The 24,045-nt window shown below is 36.7% G+C and overlaps 2 protein-coding genes across 2 annotated transcripts in view; one reads left to right on the forward strand and one right to left on the reverse strand.

Moving 5' to 3' along the window:
• The window catches only part of PIK3C2G (phosphatidylinositol-4-phosphate 3-kinase catalytic subunit type 2 gamma), a 198,553-nt gene extending 188,104 nt beyond the window's left edge, over nt 1–10,449 (forward strand). Inside the window, exons 31-32 of the mRNA XM_042889843.1 lie at nt 4,113–4,238; nt 9,564–10,449. Of these exons, the coding sequence (XP_042745777.1) occupies nt 4,113–4,238; nt 9,564–9,716 (279 nt within the window). The 3' untranslated portion in view covers nt 9,717–10,449. The remainder of the gene's footprint in view (nt 1–4,112; nt 4,239–9,563) is intronic.
• Nucleotides 10,450–12,642: 2,193 nt separating this feature from the next.
• Nucleotides 12,643–24,045, reverse strand: part of PLCZ1 (phospholipase C zeta 1) — a 45,723-nt gene continuing 34,320 nt past the window's right edge. The window contains exons 10-13 of the mRNA XM_042890394.1: nt 19,444–19,616; nt 16,611–16,743; nt 14,763–14,912; nt 12,643–12,725 (exon numbers count right to left, since the gene is read on the reverse strand). Coding sequence (XP_042746328.1) covers nt 12,643–12,725; nt 14,763–14,912; nt 16,611–16,743; nt 19,444–19,616 — 539 coding nt within the window. The remainder of the gene's footprint in view (nt 12,726–14,762; nt 14,913–16,610; nt 16,744–19,443; nt 19,617–24,045) is intronic.

Below are 24,045 nucleotides of genomic sequence, written 5' to 3' on the forward strand. Positions count from 1 at the left end.
TGTTTGTTAGGGTTTTTTTTGTCCATACACATGGCAAGAAGAGTTATGGCATTTCTGTTGTGAACTTGCTTTTAAACCTTTGCAGCCTTACAGATTTTTACTGCTGGAATTTGTTTACAAGAATACGTAGTCGAAAAAGTAAGATCATAATTAAAATTGGAAGTAACTTTGTTTAAAGGAAGTAAATTTACATTACGTTTGAGTTAATGAAAATATTAGAGGATTAAACATAAATGGAATTCAATATTAAGCTGGTTTTGTTTTTGTTTTTTTTCTCTGCTTGATTACAAGTATGTACAAGCTGTAAGGGCTTTGCAAAGTAGTTAAAGTGCAAAATGGAATTCCTATGGTACTGTTTGATTTCTCCTCTGGCTTGGACTATGAACAGATGTGAGTCACGTTTGATCCACTGATAACAAAGGGGTTATTTGGCTGGATTTCAGAATTCACCCATAAAGCAGCTAGAAATCTTATTCCATGTTTATAATGGACCCATTTCAGAAAAGATACTGTTTGGAGTAAATGAGGGTGGTATTTAGGTCAGATATTCTTCATGTTTATCTAAATTTATAAATCTGCCAGTGCAGAGTGTCAGAGGTGAAAGGACAATCCAGCATGTCTGTTCACTAAGTGTGACATTCTGGAATATGATAGAAGACAATCTCTAAAAAACAGTTCTTATGTTTTCTCCATTTTCTCTTATTCAAACAAATGTTCAACTCATATATGAAAGACTGAGAAAGATCTAGTTTTCCCAAAAGTTTTTGAGTTTTTCCTGCCATATTATTCATCTGGAGTCTGCTCTTGTAAAGCCTTGGCTGATCATGGTCATCCTCTAAAGTTTACAGTGGTGAGTTTGCAATGGGACAAAGTCTTCTTTGGGACAGTGAGAGAGTTTTGTAAGATGTTTTGTTTTATTTCATATTAGGATTCTGGACAGGGCAGTTGAGTAGTGGAATATATGATCTGGCTTGAACAGTGCTCAGCTGAAGCTCCTTGATTACTTGATGGCATAGCAGTGCCCTGCAGAAGGAGAACTGGGACAACTGTGGAATCTGGGAGTTGTCTTCCCTCTGCCTTCTCAGCAGAGAAAGAAAAAGTGGGAAAACATCTGTGAAGTGGGAAGAAAAAAAAGGTCAAGACGACAATCAAAACTAGAATCTCTAGTTGGAATTCAGGTGGCTGCCTTTTAAATTACCTCTAAGAGTTTGGCGTCTGATTGCTGCTATTCATGAAAAGTGGCTTTGTTTTTAGTTCTGAAAGATCCCTGAGCAACTGCTCTGCCGTGAGTTTTCTTCAGTGAATTGCTAAAATATTCTCTTTTGATATTCTGTCTTGACCCTCTCCTCCTACTCACCTCTTTCAACATATCTTTAGCTGCTTTCAAAGGATTAGTGTGGAAGTAGTTTTCTCTCCATGTTTCATGAGGCATAGTGGTACTGCAAAGTGTCTTCCTTGTATTTAAACTAAAAAGAGGATTCAGATTAGATAAAAGGAGGAAATTCTTTACTCAGAAGGGAACAAGGTGCTGGCACAGGCTTTCCAGAGAAGCTGTGGGTACCCCATCCCTGGAGGCATTCAGGGCCAAGTTGGATGGGAACCTGGGCAGTCTGAACTGCTCAGTGGCAGACCTACCCACAGCAGAGGGTTGGGATTGCGTGGGCTTTCATGTCCCTTTCAACCCAAACCATTCTGTGATTCTGTGATTCTGGGAGAAGTTTACTGATGGAGGAAAGTGATTTGGCTGAAGGCTAGCTAATGAGCCAGAAGAAGACAAGGAGCAACTGTAAGGCATAGACAAAATTTTATCTGACTCTATTTCAACCCACTGTGTGTGCTTATGGTACAAAGGTTCTGTTAAACCACCACACAGCAAACAGCTTCAGTTCTTTCCCTGGCAGATGACTGTCAGGCTGAGCTGCCATGATCTGTGACAGTGCTCTCCCCGGTGAGCAATGGGCACAGAGCGGACCTGTCTCAGCAGCTGAAAGAGAAATGAAACCGGGCAGAGGCATTTGTCCTCCCTGTTACCTTTGTAGTCTACTGCCTACCAGCTGGCCTTCTCAGCCCAGTGCCCTTTTCAGCTGCTCCTTACCTTAGCTTTCGATATCAGCTTTGACATGGCCCCTGGTTAGGCAATGCAGCACTGGTATGACTTATAAAGCCTGACATTTTACAAGACTATCCCATTTTTATAGCATTTCCATGCTTGAGAAGGTGAAGATCCTTATGCTGGGCTGCAGCAGTTGAGCTGGCAATAACTCCTTTTTTAAATGTTATTCTTTTTTGTGTCTGAAATTACCAAAATCCATCAACCCTCAAGTTAGTTATAGTGATGCTTATCTATTCATTGAAGGAAGAGCTTTATACAGATAGGATCCAGGTTACTTGGAGTAGTACAAGGCTACATTGTTTTCTATTTCCTGATTTTTAAGAGACTGTTCAATTTACTGTTATTTGTCAGTCTTGACTGAAGTTTTAATATGGTCCCAGATCAATAGAGATGGGCTTTTAAATTGATAGTGTAAGTTATAAATCCTGTTTTAACACTATGGTACTGTGTCCTGGGAAAATGCCATTTAATGGCAGTCTTATTTAGGTAGCTGAATCCTAGCTAACTTAATCCCAAATATATTTTACATCAGATATACTTTGCAGAGCTTACTGACAGTAACATTAATCATTCACCTAGTGCTGACACTATGTAATGATTTGAGTAGTACATCCCTTGATTCTGTATAGCAATATTAGTCTTTCCAGTTGACCACGTCATCTGCCTTGAAGGATCATTTCAGATAACAAAAAACAGATTTGTTATGCAAGAACTGGTTGCTCGCACATGCAAGCACTGTTTTTCTTCCTAGCAGAAAGCTATTTTTTCTAGGACACCAGCGGCGTCTCCTATTACAGGAAGACATTGTTGATGATGTCTGTAGAAAGCCCCATATTTCTAGTCACATACTGTGAATAATCAAAATCTGAGAAACTACTTTATTCTGAGCCAGGGAAAGCTACAGTGGGAAATATAAATGCAATGTTTGGCTTATCCTTTGGGTTCATGTGTTCCGGATATCTTAAGGTCTCTTCTTTCATCTGCACGTTCTTTTGCATCCTGATACTGCATTGCCTGGGAGCTGTCAGGTCAGCTTGATGCCTAAAATACCAATAATACTACTGAAATTGTCGATATTTTGATAAACACCTGTGTGTTTATGACTCTGTTTGTGTTTTCTGTTTGTATACTACTATTTTACTAACACAAAGATACCTGCTAAATTATAAGCTGAGCACTAAGGCATGTACAGATACATTTTCCACAGTTTTTCATCATTATACACTTTGTATGTTCCTTTAAAGCCTCTTAAATTACCAATATATTTTCTAAGTGACAATAATGTTGCTTTAGTAATAAGATTACAGCTGTCCAGAGGTTATCCAGAAGCTGTCCACCCACTAGCTATAACTTATGACTGAGCCAGTTAATGGCTCAGTTCTGATTTGGAGTAGCTCCCATAAGCTGGAGTATCTGGAATACCATTAAGTAATTTGAACTTGAAAACTAAAGAGAGTTTGCAGCTGTGTGATGGGAGAGATCAGGCAGGCTGTTATAATAAGAATGCTGTTCTGCCCATACTGCTATAGGAAGTGCTTCTGGCTCCTCTATAGTTGTATTTGTTATGAAATGCCCTTAGAAAAAGCCAGTTCTCCTCAGTGTCAGCCCTGCTCTACTTAAGAGTTATAACCAATGAGAACATATTAGCTAAAATCCAGTTTGTATACATTACTCTAGAAAATGGAAGGCCTAGACTTTTTTCAGTGTAAATTGAGTTATAGCAGATGGAGGCTTAAGGACCAGAAAATAAACTATTAAAGATAGGTAACTTCACATTGTTCTTGTATGATTTCATTGATTTTTCCTGATTCAGCATAAAGCTGAATTCTAAGAGTATCTGCCGTTTGCTGCACTAGCACTCTGATTTAGCTAAGAGATCAGGATGTGATATGTTTCTGTGTCTGCATAAAGTCCAGATTTCATTTGGTACTTCTTTATTTTTCTTTGTTTTCTTTGCTAGAACCTGGGCATTCATGTTTATGACCATTTTGTTTTTCAGCACCTCCCAGATGGCTCTGCCCCAAGTGCACATGCTGAATTTTATCTTCTGCCGGATCCTGATGAAGTCAATCAAAGGAAAACAAGAACAGTTCCCAAAACCACCAACCCTACTTACAATGAAATTGTGAGTACTTTTCATTTGCTTCCATCATTTCTTATGCATTTTATTTTTGTTATCTTCTCTTGAAATAATACAACAATGTGGCTCTAAGGGCTGTCACAAGTATGATCAAACAGAAGGAATCTATTGTAAGCTGAACCATAAATGGGAAAAATCCTTTCTATTGCTTCTTTCTCAGCAGTGAGACTGTCTTTTTATGTGTTTCTGCTTGGGAAAGTGGTTGGATTATTTACTCTGTTTGGTCTTGTATGGTAATCACTGTTACACGATAGCCAGATGAGCCCCAGTATCACTGCACTAAAACCTAGGCTGATTTTAATTCCGATTTATGTAATAGCACAAAAAGCACTAATTGAACGGGTGCTGTTGCTCAAAATCACATTCGAAAATGGACAACCAAATTGGTTGTCACCGTCCCAAATAATAACACAATAATAAATAGTCCAGCCCTTTTTATGTCGAGATGCCAGTGGTTCACAGCCGTATACAATTATTTCACTTACCACTGAAGTGCTCATGCCTCTGGGGTGTAAAGAATCATTTGGATGGAGAAATGTTTACTACAAACTGGAAAGCAGCATAAACTTTGTCCTTTTGTAGGAGGAGATGAGATTCAAACAGTAGGTAGGATTGAAGATGGTAAGTATTACATGAAGCAGATCTCCTAAGGATCTCAAGGCAATTTACAAACATACTTTGAGCAACCTTCATGGAAAGTATGGCCACTATATCCTGTTTCACAGATAAGATACAATTAAAATTAAGTTAGTTAGCTGAGACTGAGTCCTTATCTTCCAGTTACCCCCTCCTGGGATTTTTAATTTTTTTCTTTTTCCCACTTCTAGCTGATTACAAAGCTACCTACTTATATTAATGGCTTCCAGCACTGCTGTAAGAAGGCTCCTCCACTGCTATTGCTGCTCCCTATATTATTGCCTGGGAATAAAAAGGAACTAGCTTTTATTTTTCCACTGTTTTTTCCTTTTTTTTTTTTTTTTTTTTCCAATCAAGGAGTGGAATGTGGCTAATTGGCCTAGCAAAAGCTATTTCTTTATATTTGAAGGTTATTTAAAGAGAAGAAATAGAATTGTTTCTATATTAACATTCTTTTAAATTTTTCCAAAATGTGGTGCGGTCAAGAACTGTTTAACCATTTAGTAACACTGGTACACAGTTTTGTTTCTAATCATTGTTAGACCAATTTGAATGCCATAAAATCCAAAATTCTAGGTGCAGTCAGACAGTAGTCTGAAATGCTGGGAGGGGATTTAATTGTGGTTAAGGATCATCCTTCTGCTGTTAAGAGAAAATTCATGCACACTTAAATATCCTTTACTCAAAACTTACAGCCTTCTTCACAGATGCTCAGTCTTTTTCACCAGGAGCTGCTAATCACAGTGGGGACATATGGCTCTGCTGAACTTGGGCATTTCAAACCCAAAGCTTGTACTGTTAGCAGCTCTGCTCCTCCATATGCGATATCATTCTGTATGCATTTTCTGTCCAAGGCTGGTAGACTGAGGCAGAAGAAGCCCCAGGGAAGGAAAACAGCTAAAAATATAAGTCAGCTGTCTTTTAAGTTAGTTACTGTCCAAAATGCTGTGTACAGAAATGTACTAGCCTTTTTTATGAGTTCATAAGTTTTTATTAAAGCCAAATGGCTGGAAGGAAGCTGTAGATTAATTTCTCTCCATGTTCAAGACTGAGAAAATTCTGAAATGTGCTTCTCTTGGGTATTTTTGCTTTTAGTTTTGTACTTTTATTGCTTATGACTGCCTACAGCAAATTATCAACCTTGCAAAAGTGCATTTTATTTTTGATTTCTACTCATACGTGAGATTACAGATGCGAAGGTCCAGGAGGACCAGCAATAAAATGAACCATGCTGAATGCTTAGGATTTGCTTTTAACAAGCTCTCCTTTTCTCTTGTTCCTGTATTTGGATTTCAGTTTGTTGCACTCATATTGGTGTAACACTGAATTAAAAAATGATTATCTCAGAAAAATGGGATGCAAGGTAAGGAGAAACAGAATAATATGCCAGCTGTTAGGCTACTGGCAATAAATAGGAATCACTTGGGAGATTTCAGATTAGTTTAGTGGGAACAAAGAAAAGTTAGAAAACTGAAAATAAGTCTGAATTATTTAAGTTCAAATTCTCACTGAGAAAAGGATCAATGTGCAGAACCAATGACAGTGGGGTCTTTCTTGTGTGTCATGTTTATTATGAGACACACTGCAAGTCCTCACACTTGCTGTCCTTTGTCTCTAAAGCACCTAGAGTCACACACTTCTAGAATGAGTGAACCTCCATAGCAGGAATAGGTGTGCTTTGCCACGGGGAAGTCAGAACAAGAGGGAATTCTCTCCATCCTGCACGTGGTGTGGAAGGGCAAACATGAACAAACCCCTAGGCTACATCAGCCTAGAGTGCTGTTGCAGCTGCCTTCAGAGCAGGGAGCTGCTGAGCTGCAGCAGGACTAACAGCCCAGGCATAACAGAGGAGGAGGGGACCTGTGCCCAAAGCCACAGCAGCTAACTGCACCACTATGCTTCAATGCTGATTTGGACAATTAAGGGCGAATCTAGAAAGTTTGTCATGGCTACTGAAGTTCCCCCAACTGTCCCTCATCTGTCATTAAAATGTCATTAGACAACGTGCTTTTCTTTTTGGAACCAAAAACACTTGAATGTGTGAACCAGTCCTAGCTGTCCCACTGATGTGGGCCACCTGTGCATTACACACCTCCATTTGATCCAACTAGGAGGCAAATATTGTTACTAAACAAGGATTTCAGGGTTTAACTGTTCTTGTTATGAAATTCTAACTGGGGGAGTATTTCTTTTGCCCACATGTAATTCATCTGTCTACAGGCTTTCTTCAGTCCCCACTCCCTGATTATAATTATTTTAGAAACAATTTTTGGGATCTATTGAAAGCCACCAAGATGACACTTTAAGGTCATTTTTATATTGGTGAGATATGCTATCAGAGGACAGGAAAGCTGGATTTTGTATTCATACACAGTTTGATGAAGAAGGCACTCAGTAAACATAAACTGAAAGGCGCTGGCACCGCTGTCATGACAGCTGTCCTAAGCTATAATTTCCAAAGGTTTCCAAATTGGCACATTAGACTTACCAGACTGCAGCCTGGTAAGACCTTTCTAGTAAAAGCCAGTAAAAAAGAATGATGAGTCAGCTTTTCTATCAGCAATCCTGTGGCTGTTCACTCTTGGCACATCAACTATCCCACCAGGGATATATACTGTATATACTATATATGTGTATATATACTATAACACCAGGGAGCTTGTTCTAGTGCTCACCTGTCATGGACCAGAGTGCTCTGTGGTCTCACAAGAACAGCCCAGCCCTGTTAGGATTGCCTGGGAGAACCAGAGATCTCACACCTTCTGGATCCGCCTGTGAAGTTCACCCTCTGGCTGTCCCTTGCAAGAAGAACACTGCTGGGGCTTAGCCTTCATCTCTGACTGAAGTGTGTCACTGATTGCCACTGCTGCTCCTCACAACGCACAGTGCAGGGAGCAGTCCAGCCCAGAGAGACCCAGGCTAGGCTGGGAAGCTCAGTCTGACTTTCCTCTTCATACTGCATCCAGATTGTGCAGTAAATCCAAGCAGGCTGCATGGCAGGCTCACTGTGGGCAGTTTCACTTTCCCATCCTCGTGAAGTGACAGTGTTACTGCATTTGCTTTTTAAGCTGCATGGTGAGATTAAAATTTTAAGCATTTTCCACTGCAACTAAAATAGCAAAAACATTGGAAACACTTCCATCCATACAAATTTTAGATTAAATGCACTTCTCTAACAAAGCTTTCCTTTGAGGCCTGGATCTAGCTGACAGCGTTCTTTCACATTCTATCAAGCTGTACGCAGTTCACTCAGCAGTTTTTGATTAATGCAGAGATTGAAACATAGGAGCCTATTCGGAATGCATATCCTTGCATAGGCTTGTTAGCCTATCACTCCAGATTTATTTTTTTAATTCAGAAACCACTGCATTATCATTTTGTAATTAATCTGTGTTCTCACAGCACCAAGGTAATTTCAAAGATATTTTTTTGAAACTATAGGCTTTAATAATTTTCTAAAGAGATGCTAAGCAAGCTGTGTCATTTAATTTGAGAAGCATTAACAGCACTTCTCAACTAACAGAAACGTCCAGATTTAGTTGTTTCCACTTGCTAAATTGGGGGCCAATCTCAGGCATGTTCCACACCCACAGCATCTACTGAGTGGGCTGAGCTTTCTATCATGTTAACAACTCCATAAGTCCCTTAAAAAATGCACATATTATAGTGGGCACATTTAGATACAGTTAACAACCAGGATCACATATACAGCTATTTTTATTGAAATAGTAAAGTGTATACAAATTTCAAAGGAAAATTATTCTCTTTTTCATGATGCGGATTTCTGATCTAGAGCAGTTGTGGAATTTTATGGAAGTCTTGGTTATAAAATTTTGGGTTTGCTTTGGTATGTTCCTTTCTAGCTTTGGTGTGTAGCATGAGATTTAATCACATAATGTATTATATTATATTAGTATAATAACATATTATACTAATAACAATATTCTGCAGTCCTGTGCGTTGTGTTGTATACTTTCATAAGACATATGGAGGGAACATAAAGCTGTTTTGAGGCACTACTAAGCAACATGTAACAAATATAATAATATACCAAGTTACAAAAAGAAAAAAAGAAAAGACATAAGAGGGTTGTTTGGTTATTTTTTTTGTTTTGTTTTTTTTCAGAACAGAAACACCATTTTTCAAAGCATTTGATGTGGACAGATATTTAAAAGTTTACATTTACACCTTTCCAAAATTACTATTTCACACTTCTGTCTGTGATAAGTACTCTTCATCTTAATCTCTCCACTGGAAAACCAACAGTTGTATTCTTCCCTGGAGAGATTTGTGGAGATCTGATATATCTCCTCATTTGAGTTCAAAACTCTGCCTTAGTTCCAATTTTCACATGGCAAATCATGCATTCATATTTTTTTAATCAAGTATTGCAACACAGGTTTCAAATTTATTTACAAATGCTTGGTAATCAGACTTCACAAGCCTACACTAGCAGAACGCCTCTTAGATAAACTACATCGATCAAATGTAGATCTGAGCTGAATCCACTAACTTGAATTTGGCTCATAATTAATAGCTTAGAATTCTGGAGGACAGCTTACAGTAATTATTGTAAAGTTATCGTCATCATCCGGAAGGCTGTACTGAAGTATTTTGCTTGTCAAATAAATTCACAGATTCTTATGCTTTCCTGTGCACTTTATGTTATTTCAGGTTGTGTACAACAAAGTTATGCAACTTGAAGGCCATATACTGAAGCTTGTTGTGAAAAGCAAAGGAACATTTGTGGGAGCTGTTAACATTCAACTGAGCAGAGTCCAGTTAAATGAAGAAAAATGGTATCCACTGGGAAACAGTGAAATTTAAATGTGGTCTAAGACAATTCAATTATTTATCCGCTAATGTTTCTTTATTCCATTTTCCATGGTACATTTTGTCTCAGTTGCCCTTGAGAATATGCATTCATCTGCTGATCTCAACATTTCAAATCATAAGGCTATTGTCTTAAAATTGCTACCATCTTCTTGCAACAGATTCCCGTTAGGGTGAGTTTAAGAAATTGCATTCTAACGTGTAGGAGCGTGCAGGTATTCTTATGACAGCAATCAAGACTTTTGTTCATGTGAAACAGTAGTGTAAAAACCCTGAATTTAGTGCACATCAAAGTGTGGGTCAGAGCCTAATTCTTTGCCTGCTAATTCCACTGATGGTGTTGAAACAATGCTGATAAAGGTGTAATTTATCATTGTCCACTCTGACTCACTGCATGTGATGATTCAGCAGAGGGATCCATGGGAGGATTCCCTGGGTGCCAATACATTTCAGACGTCTAGCAGATTTCATGTTAAATCTTATGCAATCTGTACATTTGAAAACAAGCGTACCAACAATGAATCAAGAACTTAACAACTGCACAGAAGACATTTTGTGCAGTATAGGTTGGTGTTTATGTAATGCAACTTTATATCTCGAATCCTCATTTGTGAATAAGCTATTTCAACATTTCTTTTATTCTGACATCTAAGAGGCAGATACAACTGGTTGATTGTGAGAAGAAAGGAGGAATGTGGAGCTAATCTTCACAAATAAATAAAACATACTGAATGTGAGCTTTCAGTGTTGTATTTATTTAAGATCATATTATAATGAATCATTGTTCACTCGTCCTACCCCGTTGCATTCCTATTCTGTATAAGGGAGTCAAGTGAATACAAGCATTGACCTTAGGGCTACGTATACATGTACCCAATGAATGTGAGTTCTACCTCTGAGTTCACTGAGGCTGATCATGGGCTCTGTTCTTCAAAGCATTTTTACCTAAAGCAAAGAACCACTTAAGCACATCTTTGAACATTTAGCATGTAAGCAACTCTAATGAAATGTCCATTACTGCCAGTCTGTTATACACATGCAGAGCTGAGCATGTATATAAACCTTTCCAGAAGCAAGGGCACATTTTAAGGCACAGGAGACACGTTGATTTGTGATCTGATCTGCTGTAAAATTTTAAGGTACCATACTGAGTAGATCTGACATTTGTTCTACCAGGTAGAAAAGTGGTCAACAGAGGGATAATAACTCCAGAAGCTGAAGATAATTGCCTTCTTCTCCCAAAGGACACTCACATATCAGACTTCAGAAGGTAATGTTGTATAAAGCTCCTGAAGTGGGACTAGGAGTGCTGTTTAGGAATCTAAATAAGCTGCAGTTTTCCTCAGCGTCAAACCAATTGGCCATGTCACTTGATCAGTTTGTGTCTGAGAATAGATACACCAGATTGCCTTGTGAAATTAAATTCCTCCTCAGTAAAAGGAGCTAGGGGGGAACTCTGCTTGAATATTGAGTATTATTATTATTAGAATTCTGAAGAAAACTATAAAATATTTATCACAGGAAAAGATATTGGCTAGCATACAGATATGATCACTACAAAGTTCAGTAAGTCTAACATTTTAGATCATAGGATTTCCTGAGTAAAGAATCAAGTGACTTGTCACTCAAGAACAGAAAACATATTGTTTCCAGCTTACAATGTTATCAAATTACGTGACCTTACAGTTCAATATTGATTTTAGATTCTTAGTCTGCTCCCTTGGTTTCCTCATTACAACTGTAATGCTATTTCCTAACTGTTATTTTCAGTGACATTTTCTAATCATTGATTACAGCATACTGTGATTTTCCATCTTAGAGCAACATTAAATAAGATAGTGTTAAAAAGGCTTTAAATAACAGAAGCATTAAAAATAGAATATTATTAGAACTGTCTGCAAACAGCATTACAAATAGAATGTTATCAGAACTGTCTGCAAACATAAGCAATTCTGTTGATATTAAAGAAAGAAAACTGTCAATAAAACATACTTAAAAAAAATGCACGTTTGAGTAACAGATCTGCAATCAGTGTAGATAAAGTCCTCTGGAAGCTCAGCAATACTTCAGTTTTCTAAGGAAGTTGGGAAAACTATGATTTATGGATGAGATTGGCACTGATAGCTCTGTTAGGCAAAAAAATGCCCTCAGAGAACTCAAATCATACAATCAACATTTACCTTCCCTAAACTTCTTCAAATCCACCTCAAAGCCTTGTGCTTCCTATTTCCCAAATTCACAGTCAGTAAGAGGTATCCTGAGCTTCCTGCTGCTATGAGGAACGTAGCCCTTTACAAATCAGCCTGTGAATTATTTGTCTTTCTTTAGCAGCAGGAGGTTCAGGATTAGGCTGAGAAAAGGTACCAATAGTAGCATCTTAAGTTTTTATCATTTTAAGAGCTGCTTTTTCTCAGAACTGTTTTTCCAGGTGGCAAAATTTCAGTAGACATTAAAGGGATATAGCTCAAGCAGAAACTGCCGATGCTATACATTAAAAGAGACTTTAAACTGAATATGTCACTTTTTTATGTTCCCTTGAACATGATTGCTCTTTGTCAACACAAATAAATATGTGCATGTTAACAAGTTTACAATTTTGTAGTATAAAATCATAAATATTAAATTTTTATCTTCAGAAATTAATCATAATTTTGCAATTAGCTGCAAATGAAATTATTAATTGAATTCAACAAAATGTTCAGAACAGTTCACTCTGTATGAATTATTAGTAGAGCTAACTTCACTAGCCATTACTTATTCAGGATACCATTTACTCACACAAGAAGTCACATTAGCTTAAAAAAAATCAATGAGAACATGCCACTCTGGAAATCAGACTACTGGGTTGTTGCAGGCCAAGTGATGTTGCTTTATTGAGAGGGGTGTGAGTCACCAGAATGACAACTATTGCAGAGCGCTATTAGTAGTACCATACGTACACAAACAGAGATGCAGGTTCCAGTTTGCCACCACGTTTGGAAAACAGGGGAACAGTGCAGTAACCTGAAAAAATAACGACACTTGGTTACAGTTGTGTTTTATGATCTACTATGCAAATGTAACATAGCAATGAACCTCAGAATAAGTCATTAAAATAAAGTGAAATGATACAGAACCAAACCCCCATTTCTACTGGTTTTCTCTTCTACATATACAACATTTTGAATCTGGCACGTCAGGACACAGAGTAAAAGACTAAGTATAGAATCTTTTAGGATCTTCTCAGTTTTTTAAGGTGAAGACTGGACAAAAAAAAGCAGCAAAACTTTAAATATGAATAAAGTGTGCATTCTAATATTCAAGGAGCTATACTTCATGCATTCTTTTTATTGCAAATTAAACAACTTCTCAATCAATAGTGATAGTGCTTTAGGGAAAAGAGTGGTGTTACAGCAATAATACACTGCCAGCTAAGGCAAAAAAAAAAAAAAATGTGGCATAAGATCTTCTATCACGAAATCTTAAGTCTGTTAAGAATTGCCTTCTGTATATGAGTGATTCCCAGTATCAGAGGTAAGGCATCCCTCAGAAACTGTGTGTTTGTCATTTAAAGAAGGTCTTGTTCTTAACTTGAAGATTATCTTACCTGCTCTGAAAACAAAAAAACACCCTCCTCCAAAGCCAAAGCCTACATTCATAAGAATGTAACATATATTATTTCATAGAAATGTCACATCAGTTAAAAAATGTTCTGGTTTTTTTCTGCGTCTACACAACTGCAGTCATTTAAATATCTGTTGTCACTAAAAGTTCAGTTGAGAACTGCAATTCTCAAAACTCTTCTTTGCTTGTGTCTGGACATGGACACAATCTTCAGGACCTTCCTTTGGGTTTGGATTTTCTTGATTCTTTTATTCAGTGTTAAAGTTCACTTTACACTTAAGGTTCAGCTTCTGAGCAACAGATATTAAAAATGAACCTTGTAAACATGCATTTGTGATCAAGTAAAATTCTGTTATTGAAATGACTCCAATTTGTATGAAATCATCAACTGTTAACTGATGCAGTGATAGCTAGCTAGGATGTGGGACAATTAAATTCCTGTCTTACACTGGACTGAGACAAAGGGGTTGTAACCCAGGAGTCACCCCTCTAGCCTTTAACCTCCCAGCTAGAGGGACATTCCCATCTTCAGTCCCTCTAAGTACTAAATCACTGCATGAAAAATTGCATACAGCTACAGGTGGGCAGCAAGTGTCCTTACCCAGTGCAACCTGTAGCTGTGTGGTGAAACTGCCACTGAGAAGTTACACATTGAATGATTCTACTAAAATAAATAAATGAATTTATTTGATTTTAATATTAATGATTTAGACATAGCCATTAACAACCTTGCTAAGCTTTATTAAAAAAAAAAAGGCACAGTGTCCACTGCCAGCTCCACTTTTTGCCTTCATGTCTTCATTTACTAACAAAAGTTGATTCTGTTTGCTTTGTCAGAAATACATTTGGAAATCCAGTACAGTAAACAGTAATTTTACATAAGCCTTTCTTCTTGGCCTACTGACTTCTGTGTCTGTTTTTTATGTGCAGCCTATCAATCACATAAGATTCCAGGAACTAAACTGGTACAAGAGAAGAAACAATATTAAGAAAAATACTACATACATTTTGCTTAATATATATTCTTCATTCTGCACTCTGAAAAGTTATGGGCAGATAACTCGAGGGGTTCATGACTTTTTTGCTTTGTTTTAATTTGGCTAACTGGGGTTTGGAGCTTGAGTAGAAAATGCAGAGTTCTGACTAATTGCTCTTACTTTTTTTTCTATCAGAAAATTTAAAACACTATCTGAAGAATTTCTGTTTTGAAATGAATGTTTTAATAGGAATTATTAACAGTCATTAATGGTGTCTTGATTTCTACACTGTAGACTAATTCAGAGTCTACACAGAGTTCAACTTTTAACCTAGTGTTACTCAGTTCTCTAGGAAATACACATAATGCTGTGCTGCATCAATACTACAGTAATGATAAAAGCATGGATTGTTGTAGATAACTTTGGAGTGTTACTGGTGACTCACTTAAAAAGATGTTACCTTTACTCAGACTCAGCAGTGGTAAAGTGTATTGACCAAGGAAATCATTTGCAATCAGAGAGATCTCATCTTGTACACAGAAGCGAATCAGTGCTAGTTCTGGAACTTGGACGGTAAAAGAGAAAGTTTCATCCCATCTAGGACTCAAAGCTAATGAAAAGAGAAAATATATAGTATCAGAATACCATTTATTATATTTAATATCTGAGTTGTGCCTGCTATCAGTAATCCTTACTGGTAAAATTCTTTCTTTTTATCTAGATTTTTGTGCCAATTTAAATAAATGACAGGACTCCAACTGACTGCAGTGATATAGGTCACATCTTTTGTATGGATTATGAAATAAAAACTGTGACAAGGGAGTGCTCAAGATGAAGCAGACAGCCTACGATTTGCCTACAGTATGCATATCATCCCTTTCTATGGATTTGTCATATATTGGGTATATAACAGTGTCAGTCAAGCACCTAAGAAAGTTGTTGTCTCTTCAAAAAGAGCAAAATGGGACAGTGATATCCAGGTTCAGATTTTCTGATCAACTTAAACTTTCCAACATTCATTCCAATTTTATGTTTTTCCCAAGGTTTCTCTTTTTACAGTTTTGGAAATGAGGCAGGAGCTGAATAAATTTTGGTGGAAAAGTGATCATGTGACTAAAAGCAAAATACAGAAGGGAATGTAGAACAGAAGAGGTGGTGTTTGCCCTGTTCAATATTTATACAGAGAGAAAAGAAATGTAGAGGCTATCTACAAAAATGAGAAAGGAAAAATAGAAGAGAGTGGCAAAGAAGAGATCACAGAGAACCTTTAAGCTGAGGTGTCAAGAATAGGATAGGATAAAGATAAGGGAGTGCTTGAAGACAAATACAGAGAGTACACACTATCTGTCCAGCAATTAAGGGACATAGCCTACTAGAAACCTCATATGAGTTAAATGATGAAGCTGAAGACATTACTTCCCAAAAGGTTCCAAGAATTTACATGAGTGTGCTGGTTTGCGCTCATATAGATTTCATTTTCTTCATAGCAACTCATATGTTGGATTTGTGACCCAAACCGTGTTGATGACACACTGGTGTTTCTGTTGTTGCTGAGGAGTGCTTACACAGAATTAAGGATGTTTTTGTTTCTCACATTGCCCCACCATCAAGGAGATTGGGAGTGAAAAAGAGGTTGGGAGGGGACACAGCCAGGATACATGACCCAAAGTAACCAAAGGAATATCCCATAGCACATGATGTTGTACTGAAGTTGAATTAAGTAACCTCAAGATGGCATAAAGAAGCAGGAAGGGGCAGGACATTCAGAGTTATGGCATTTGTCTTCCCAAATAACTGTCATGAATGTTGAAACCCTGCTTTCCTGGAAACAGCTTGCTAACGGGAATCTGCCTGCTAATGGAAAGGACTGAATGAATGTCTTTATCAGTTTTGCTTGAGCGCACAGCCTTGCTTTACCTATCAAACTATTTCAACCCACAAATTTTACCTCTCCAATTTTTTCTCACATTCCACTGTGTGCAAGGAGAGGGGGAGGTGAGAAAGCAGCTGTGTGGTGCTTAGCTGCCTCCTGGGGCTGAAGCACAACAGTGAGTAAACACCAGGCATTGTCCATCTTCCCTCAAGAGAGTGCTACTATCAGAGTTTATCCTTCCTTAATCTGCAATTCAGTGAAAATGGCACATAGTTTAAACTTCTGCTAGAGATTTTTTACCAGAAGATCCTACTCTAGACAGAAATAATTGCAGCCTCTGTAAGTACATAGCAGCTTCTTGGGAAGGAAAGATGGCCATTCCATATAAAATATTATTGTCTTGTTCATGGTTAAGAGACTAAGACTGATGCTCACCATTGCTTTTTATGACACTAGATTTTCTTTTTGCTTGATCTTCTGGCACACCATAAATTTCTATCTGCACTAAAGGGTCAGCTTTGTTACTCTTCGACAGGTTACTGGGTGGTAACTGATGACCACTGATGAGCTGGAAAATTAAAGTTGTAATGAATTGAAATGACTGTAAGAACTGACTTTACATAATAGCTGTATAGTAGCCATCGTAGCAAAAATGATTCCATAAGAAACTACACTTACCAGCCATAAAGGAGCTGTTACCAAAATACCCATTAAACACAATGAAATAAGTTAAGAATATGGTGCTTCCCATTTAATTTAATTCTTGGCTAATTTGATATCATTATGCTTTATATAATGATGTCAGATTTAAGCTTTTTTTATTTATACTTCTCATAAAAATGTTGGAGAAATCAATCTGATTATTGTTGCTTTATCTGAGACCAAGCCCATAATTTTCTGTCAAAGCTGTGCCTACTAGACCAGCAGTAGCACTTAGGGTGACACCAGCACAAGTGTTGTAGGGTATGTAGAGTGTGTTCCTGTTCTTTCACAGGAACATATAAAAACTCACCCTTTAGCAGGCTCCCGGATGTTATTATGCTTAATTTAGTTAGCTACCTGGAAATTTTGCCTCAGACTGCTTGATAATCTGGCACCCAGCCTAAGAAAGGATTTATGAAAGTCACAACTTTTCCTACTATTTGTATCTCAGGACACCAAGGAGAGAATATCTGTAAAGTATCTGCTTTTTAGCAGTTAATGCTGGAGTGTATCGAGAGAGATACAAACCTGCAAACCTAGGTGAGAGACATGACGCTTATGGTCCAGATCTCAGGAGAAAACATCAAAACTTGTGACACAGATTCTTACTCCCATGTCACTCACCGAAAAGTCAAAAAGCACAGACTGTGCATTTTGCTTAGGTACTTTCAGTAACACCTTGATCCAAGAAAAGGTCTAGCCTGAAACACTGACTGGCAGTTGCTTAGCAGACGCAGGTATTGGCAGTTTCCTTCCTAAAGAATTACCCTCATTAAAAAGGTTAGTACAATTCAAGCATGGACATTTAGACTGCTCAGTTAGAATGAGGGGAGGGCCTTTGGCACATCCTGAACATCCTTACTAAAATCCAGCTGTACTGCTTCCCATTCAACCTATGTCTCTGACAGGGAGGAAAAAAAAGGTGCTGGTTAGAGCCTCTTATCACTCAAATCCTAAAATTTATTCCACCTGTGAGATCCAAGGTGAAACAGACATACAGAGGGAATAGAAAACAGCATGGTAGGCTTAGAAATTTCTGTATAAAACACCTTGTACATTTGTATTTCTTCTTCAATAGCTATAGACAATCTTTCTCCTAATGGCAACTGTGGCACATCAGGTAAGAAAGGGTACTGAGTTAAATGAAATCAAGTTCTGTATGATTTTTGTCTTCACTTGTGTCTTCCAAATTTAATCAGTCAGCCTAACAGAGTTTTACCTCAGGTGTATTATACCTCTGCCCAAAAACTGTTATTTCTCAATTCATCAAGTAAATCTTTAGCAGAAACTGTTTTCCCTTTAACTGCTACTCCAGATATTTGTTGTCTTCAACTACCACTTCCCATTTTTTGCTTCTCTGCAGGAGCTCCACAGCCCCACACACGGCTGGTGTAATGCTGTTGCTGCTGCTATCCAGTCTGTCATCCCAGTCTATGTCATCAGTCTAAAACCCTGCCTTTCTCTGTTCCAGCTCCTTCCGAACTCAGACATTTCCTTTCCATTGTCTGTCTCCTGGATTACAGTCAGGAAGTTTTCCTCATCTTAATTAACTCCAGCTTTATATAATGAAGGACTAAAGTAACAGATGTATACACATGGGTGCTTCAAATCATCCAGTCATGTCTGTTTGCAATTGGTATGCTCGCAGTTAGGACACCAAAATGTTCTTGATTAGGTGCACACATTATGTAAGCATTTTATAATTGCTATTAGCTAATATTTTATCTCCGCTATTTATTTTTCTGAAAGAAATATCAATTATACACTAATTTTATGCTAATTAAATAGCATTTATGCAAGTAGTATACCGTACAATCAGAAATAGCACATTTTCACTGGGAAAAGGTAGTTTTCCAACCAGCAAATAATTATAAAACATTTACTTGACCTCAAAAGAAGGAGTTTTATTTTTCATTATTTTTAAATGACATTTATTTAAAATATTTTTCAGAATTAAATCAGATTTGAATTTTGGAGAAGTAGAAATAATTCAAAGGCTTATTGGTTCATCTTCCTTTCTACAGTTATTTATACTATTTTAAGATGATAAATAATATTTTATGTATGCATAAGAAGATAATGAAACTTAAATGAAGCATAAAGCTTGATAGCATATCTTAAAATATTTGCATTTGTCAAGTACAATTACTTTAGTTTATGCAGTATTGCTAATTCTTAAAGAAAATAATACAAATGTTGTACATTTGATTTTTGAAAGCTTTCAGAGCTCAGTATATACAGCCATAACTGGCATTCTTTGATCAACTACATTGTGTACATTTAGATTTCTGTACCGAACACTGTGGAAATCATGTATTTTCATAAATTCATCTACTCTGAACATCTAGATATTTTTAGTAAACATAAGTGATGTACAGATGGGAAACCATCCAAGCAGCAATAAAATTTATATGAGAGTGATGTGTTGGTAGAAACAACAATAAACTTTCCAACAACCAGGAGTGAGAGTGATATTAGAAAATAACAGATTATAAATTGGCCTGGAATGTGTAACAGTAGTTTGTTTTTATGTTTTATCAAGCAAATTACAATCAACTAAGCTTACCCTTATTGATAGAGATATTGGTTTACTATATCTTCCCACGTTGTGTGGGTTGAATGTTGAATTGCGATTTCTCAGGAATTCTGGTTTCAGAATGTATCCACAACCACCATTGTCTAAGAATTTCCCATTTTGCAGTTCCATTGGTATTCCTGGTGTCTGGAAGTTTAAGGCCACTGTAAAAACAGATAAATATGAATTTTAAAGAATAACCATTGATGTCAGTTTATAAAGCAACCCTCTGACAATTAGACAAATCAAAAGCAAAAGAGATTTAAGACTGTATACCTTTTATTTTGTATGCAAGATACTGCTTCTTTTCTTAAGTATAGCAGTATTCAATAGTGAATCATTAACATCCAGAAACAAAGTGCACTGCAATGTGTTGTGCATTTACCCATTTCCTTCTACATTAAACCCTGAAGAATAAGACATTATTTCTTTTTTTTTCACTCTACAAGGACTAAATTCACACAACAATGCCCAGCAATACACCATACTCTGAGCCTAATTGAGGAGTTCTTCTACATAGGACAAAACCATAGGATAATACTAACTTTAGCCGAGGAGCAGAATTCACCACCAAACCATATCACCCAGAAGAATCATAGAATCATAGAAGATCTTGAGTTTTGTTGGATGCACAATGACCATCAAGTCCAGCTCCTGGCTCAACAGAAAACCACACAAAATTCAACCCCTTTGTCTGAGAGCACTGTCCAAACACTTTGTTAACTCTGTCAACTTGGGACCACGGCCATTGCTCTGAGGAGCCTGCTCCAGTGCCCTACCACCCAAGAAGATAAAGAAGCTTTATTTTAGTATTGGAATACTTAGTGAAAATATAAGTTATAAGATCATAGATTTAGAATCAATTTTTAAAATGTTCTTAAATCTTATGGAAGCAAACCCTTCAAGCGTAGTTTTCCAATGCTAATGATTTTTGTTACTGCACTCTCAACAGATTTTCCTTTTCTTGCCAGCTCAAAACATTTTTGGTTTGCTGCAGCAACAATAATGAAATAGCACACTTCTCATCAACATGATATTATAATTCATGAGATAAAACCAACACTGAAATAGACTTGTTTAATGATATTTTCCCCTATTACAGTACATTGGAGCTTCCTGTCATATTGAAAATAGAAAATGCACAAGTCAAATCAGCGAAGTAAGAACATGATATGTGTTAAATAGAAAATGATAAAAAGTCACTTAACTTGATGGGTTGGCAGGAAAAAAAAAGAAAAAAAAAAAAGACTGAGACAGTACAAGTGATTCCTAATGATAATTCAGAAAATGGACATTATTACATGTTCCTATGAGATAATATTAATCTTTTGAATAAACGAGTAACAAAATTCAGAAATTCTTATCTCCTGTGCAAGAAATTTGGCTCAGATTCACTGCAAAAATTATTTATTTCTTCACTGCTTTGATGAGCTTTTAAAAAACTTCTTTATTAAGCAACAGAGACAGCAATAGATCTGGAGAATGAGGCAGATGATACTAAGGTTTTAATGTTTGCATTACACTCGGTTTTGATGTGGTTACTTCAGAAGAGCTCTAGCCTGGCCCCACAGAATCAATGTCAGTGAGTAGCTGGAGTATATTAGGTGCTCCCAGAGTGCATCCTCTGTTTCACCTGAAAGGAATCCCATCTGTGCTAGGTAAGATTGTTCTGCAAGAAATGGCAGTATGTAGTAAGTAGGAACACCTGGAAATTTGCTTAAAAAACATCACCACAAACAATAACAAAAAGAAAACACAACATGCACTCCTGTATTGAACTACATACTAACATAGGCCCTTGCATAGATTTGTGTCTATAAGCAAAGGATCTTAAAGCCTATTTTATCTCTGACAACAAAAACTAGACCTTAAAATGTTTTTATTGCTCATTGCGCTCCATAAACTTCTGTTACCTTTTTACAGTAGGGCAAGTATTCTCATGGTATAGTTTTGGCAGTGATTCACTATTTGCTTTTATGACTCAAAACTCCATCCAGAACAGACTCAAATGCAGTGCTGTGTGACCCTTGTTATATGGAAATGGTGGTATCAAATGTGTTACGTTAAGCAGTGAGGTGAATTCTATAGAGGTGAAACCCTCACAGCTCTTTAAACCTACATCCAGGCATGATTTACAGATAACCCAAGATCTCTCAGTCCATAGATAATTCCTAGGCCATCATTTCAGAATAAACAATTTTAAAACTATGTCTAAAATCACGTAATTCAAACAGCTGTGGCTTCAAATAGAAGCAAATAAAATACACTTGTAGCTTCCACATGATGAAACAAATTACATGATTGCACATAATGAGACTGTTGCTATATTTGCAAGCTTCATAGGCTACTAAGCAGGAAAATCTGATTTAACAACAGAAACAAGCAAAGAAGAATACTTTACATTTTATCACATTAGGTAAATTACTTCACATAAGTGAAGGTCAATGTTATTATGGGATGATATCTTCAAACATCAACACTATATATTTACTCAATTTAATTTTACCTTAGAATAATTTAAAATATACTGAACACTAGTTTCAACCAGGATTTCCTTGTATTGAAACTTGAAACCTCATTCAGATAAGGGAATGAAAGATTTTGCATTATATTCTCTGAAATTCCTACCTCTACAACTGTTTGCAAGGTTCAGAGCTGCCAGGGGACTCCTCAGAAAATGCATTATGGTATACTGCTGATGCCCAGTTTTTCATTTCAATCAGATGCAGTTACAACCCTTGCACTTCTTGAGAAATGGCAAAGTTCATAAATTAAAGATTATGCTTTGCATTGCCTGGCAGTTTGGCCTTATGGCAACATCTTTCCACAAGGAAGATTGAATTTCTAACCAATGTTTCATCTCAGTTTTGCTGAATTCAAGAATAGAACTGGTGATAACATGTTCTGTACTTCTGTTTCATGAAACAGTCACAATTTTTAATGTATTTATTAAGCAAAAATGAAGCAACCCTTAATACAGAGAGGAATACAAAGGATGTATTTCATCTTAAACTCCTGTATCACAGTCAACTTAAGTCATTCCTAAAAGTAATTGCAGAACTAAACACAATATAAATATTCAAATACAGAACCTTCCATAAGTACTGCCATTCAAGACGTAATTAATTTTTAGACTAAAATGACAGCTTTTGAAAACCAAAGAGAATACTAGTGTTCTTAGATTTCTAAGTTGCTGTGATTTGAAGGCAGTTCAGGAAAGCTGCATATCTTTCATGTGTGATGCTGTCTCTCAATTAACATCCCTACTGTGACTTTTGACTTGTCATTTTTTTATTTTTCATTCTTCTCTTCGTGATCCTATTAGCTACGTTACAACCCTGAGGTTTACTATATTGTCTGCATTTAAAATGAGGGATTTTAAAATGGATAAGCATAAATTTACCACCAGTTTTCCCTAAAATAAGTTACTTAATTGTATTTTATGCCATTTAAAATCCATCTCAAAATCTCTGAATTCTATGCAAATTCCAAAAATATATGTGAAAAGCACTCAGTACTGGTGTTCCTATCTCCATGATTTACTTCACCCATTTGATTCTAAAGAGATAATTCACCACATTTTGATCAGTCTCAGTTCTTTCCATTTGCCTATGCCCTTAAAATGGGCTGCTCACAGAAAGTGCAATACTTCAAGTGAAGATTCACTAATGGAAAGTATACCACCAAAATTATCTTCCGTGCCTTAGATAACCAATGTGTAAAGTGAATTCTACAAAGCAGGAAATATTATAAAAACAGGGCCAAATCCTAATCTGGATTATTTTGTTACTGGTTATGAGATGATCTATGTAACTGGATTTGAAGATACTGCATCTCTTCTATGTTAACACTGTCAGATGGGCATTGACTGAATATCCTTTCTTGTCATATACATGTCACAGCTGCACTCAATCCATTAATGCCCAAATTTACAGAAACATTTTCAGAAGTCCTTACATGACTGTGTAGTCCATATTGTGGTTTTTTTTAGTGATGTGTCTTTTAAAAGGTTTCATCTACAGCCTGCATAAACATGCTAACCAAATATGAGGACTCAAGATGTGAATGAAAAAGAGAGGACATTCAATCACTTGGAAATCAACTGAAAGTATTTGACCTAAGAATAAGCCATAACATGATGACAATTTGTATCAACAAGCAAAGATTCATTTACCAAAAGCAGCATACATAGCACTCAGAACTTCATCAGTACTAATGAACCAAATAGATTCTATAAAACTAAAATACAATACTACTTTTATCATCTGAATGATAAATATAACACTGATTTCCATCTTAGGTACAAAGAATATTTACCTTTTAGTAAATTGAAAGTATTATGCAAACTAAAATGTATTCTGATGAAGCTCCAATAGGTACTATCATACTCTGAAAATCCTCTTCTTACAGCAGATGTACAGAATGTGTGCTATCTCCAAGAGGCCAAAACACATAAGCTGGGGTAACGATGGAACATAGTCAATTTTAAAAATGTTTTCCATATGGGTCTTCGTGAGTAACTAAGAAAACATGCCAGAACTAAGACTGAAAAACTATGACACTTTTCAGGCTGCTGTGTGTCTGAATATTACC

Source organism: Lagopus leucura, unplaced genomic scaffold (genome assembly GCF_019238085.1).
Source record: "Lagopus leucura isolate 7727_CA_CO unplaced genomic scaffold, USGS_WTPT01 Super-Scaffold_100159, whole genome shotgun sequence".
NCBI lineage: Eukaryota > Metazoa > Chordata > Aves > Galliformes > Phasianidae > Lagopus > Lagopus leucura.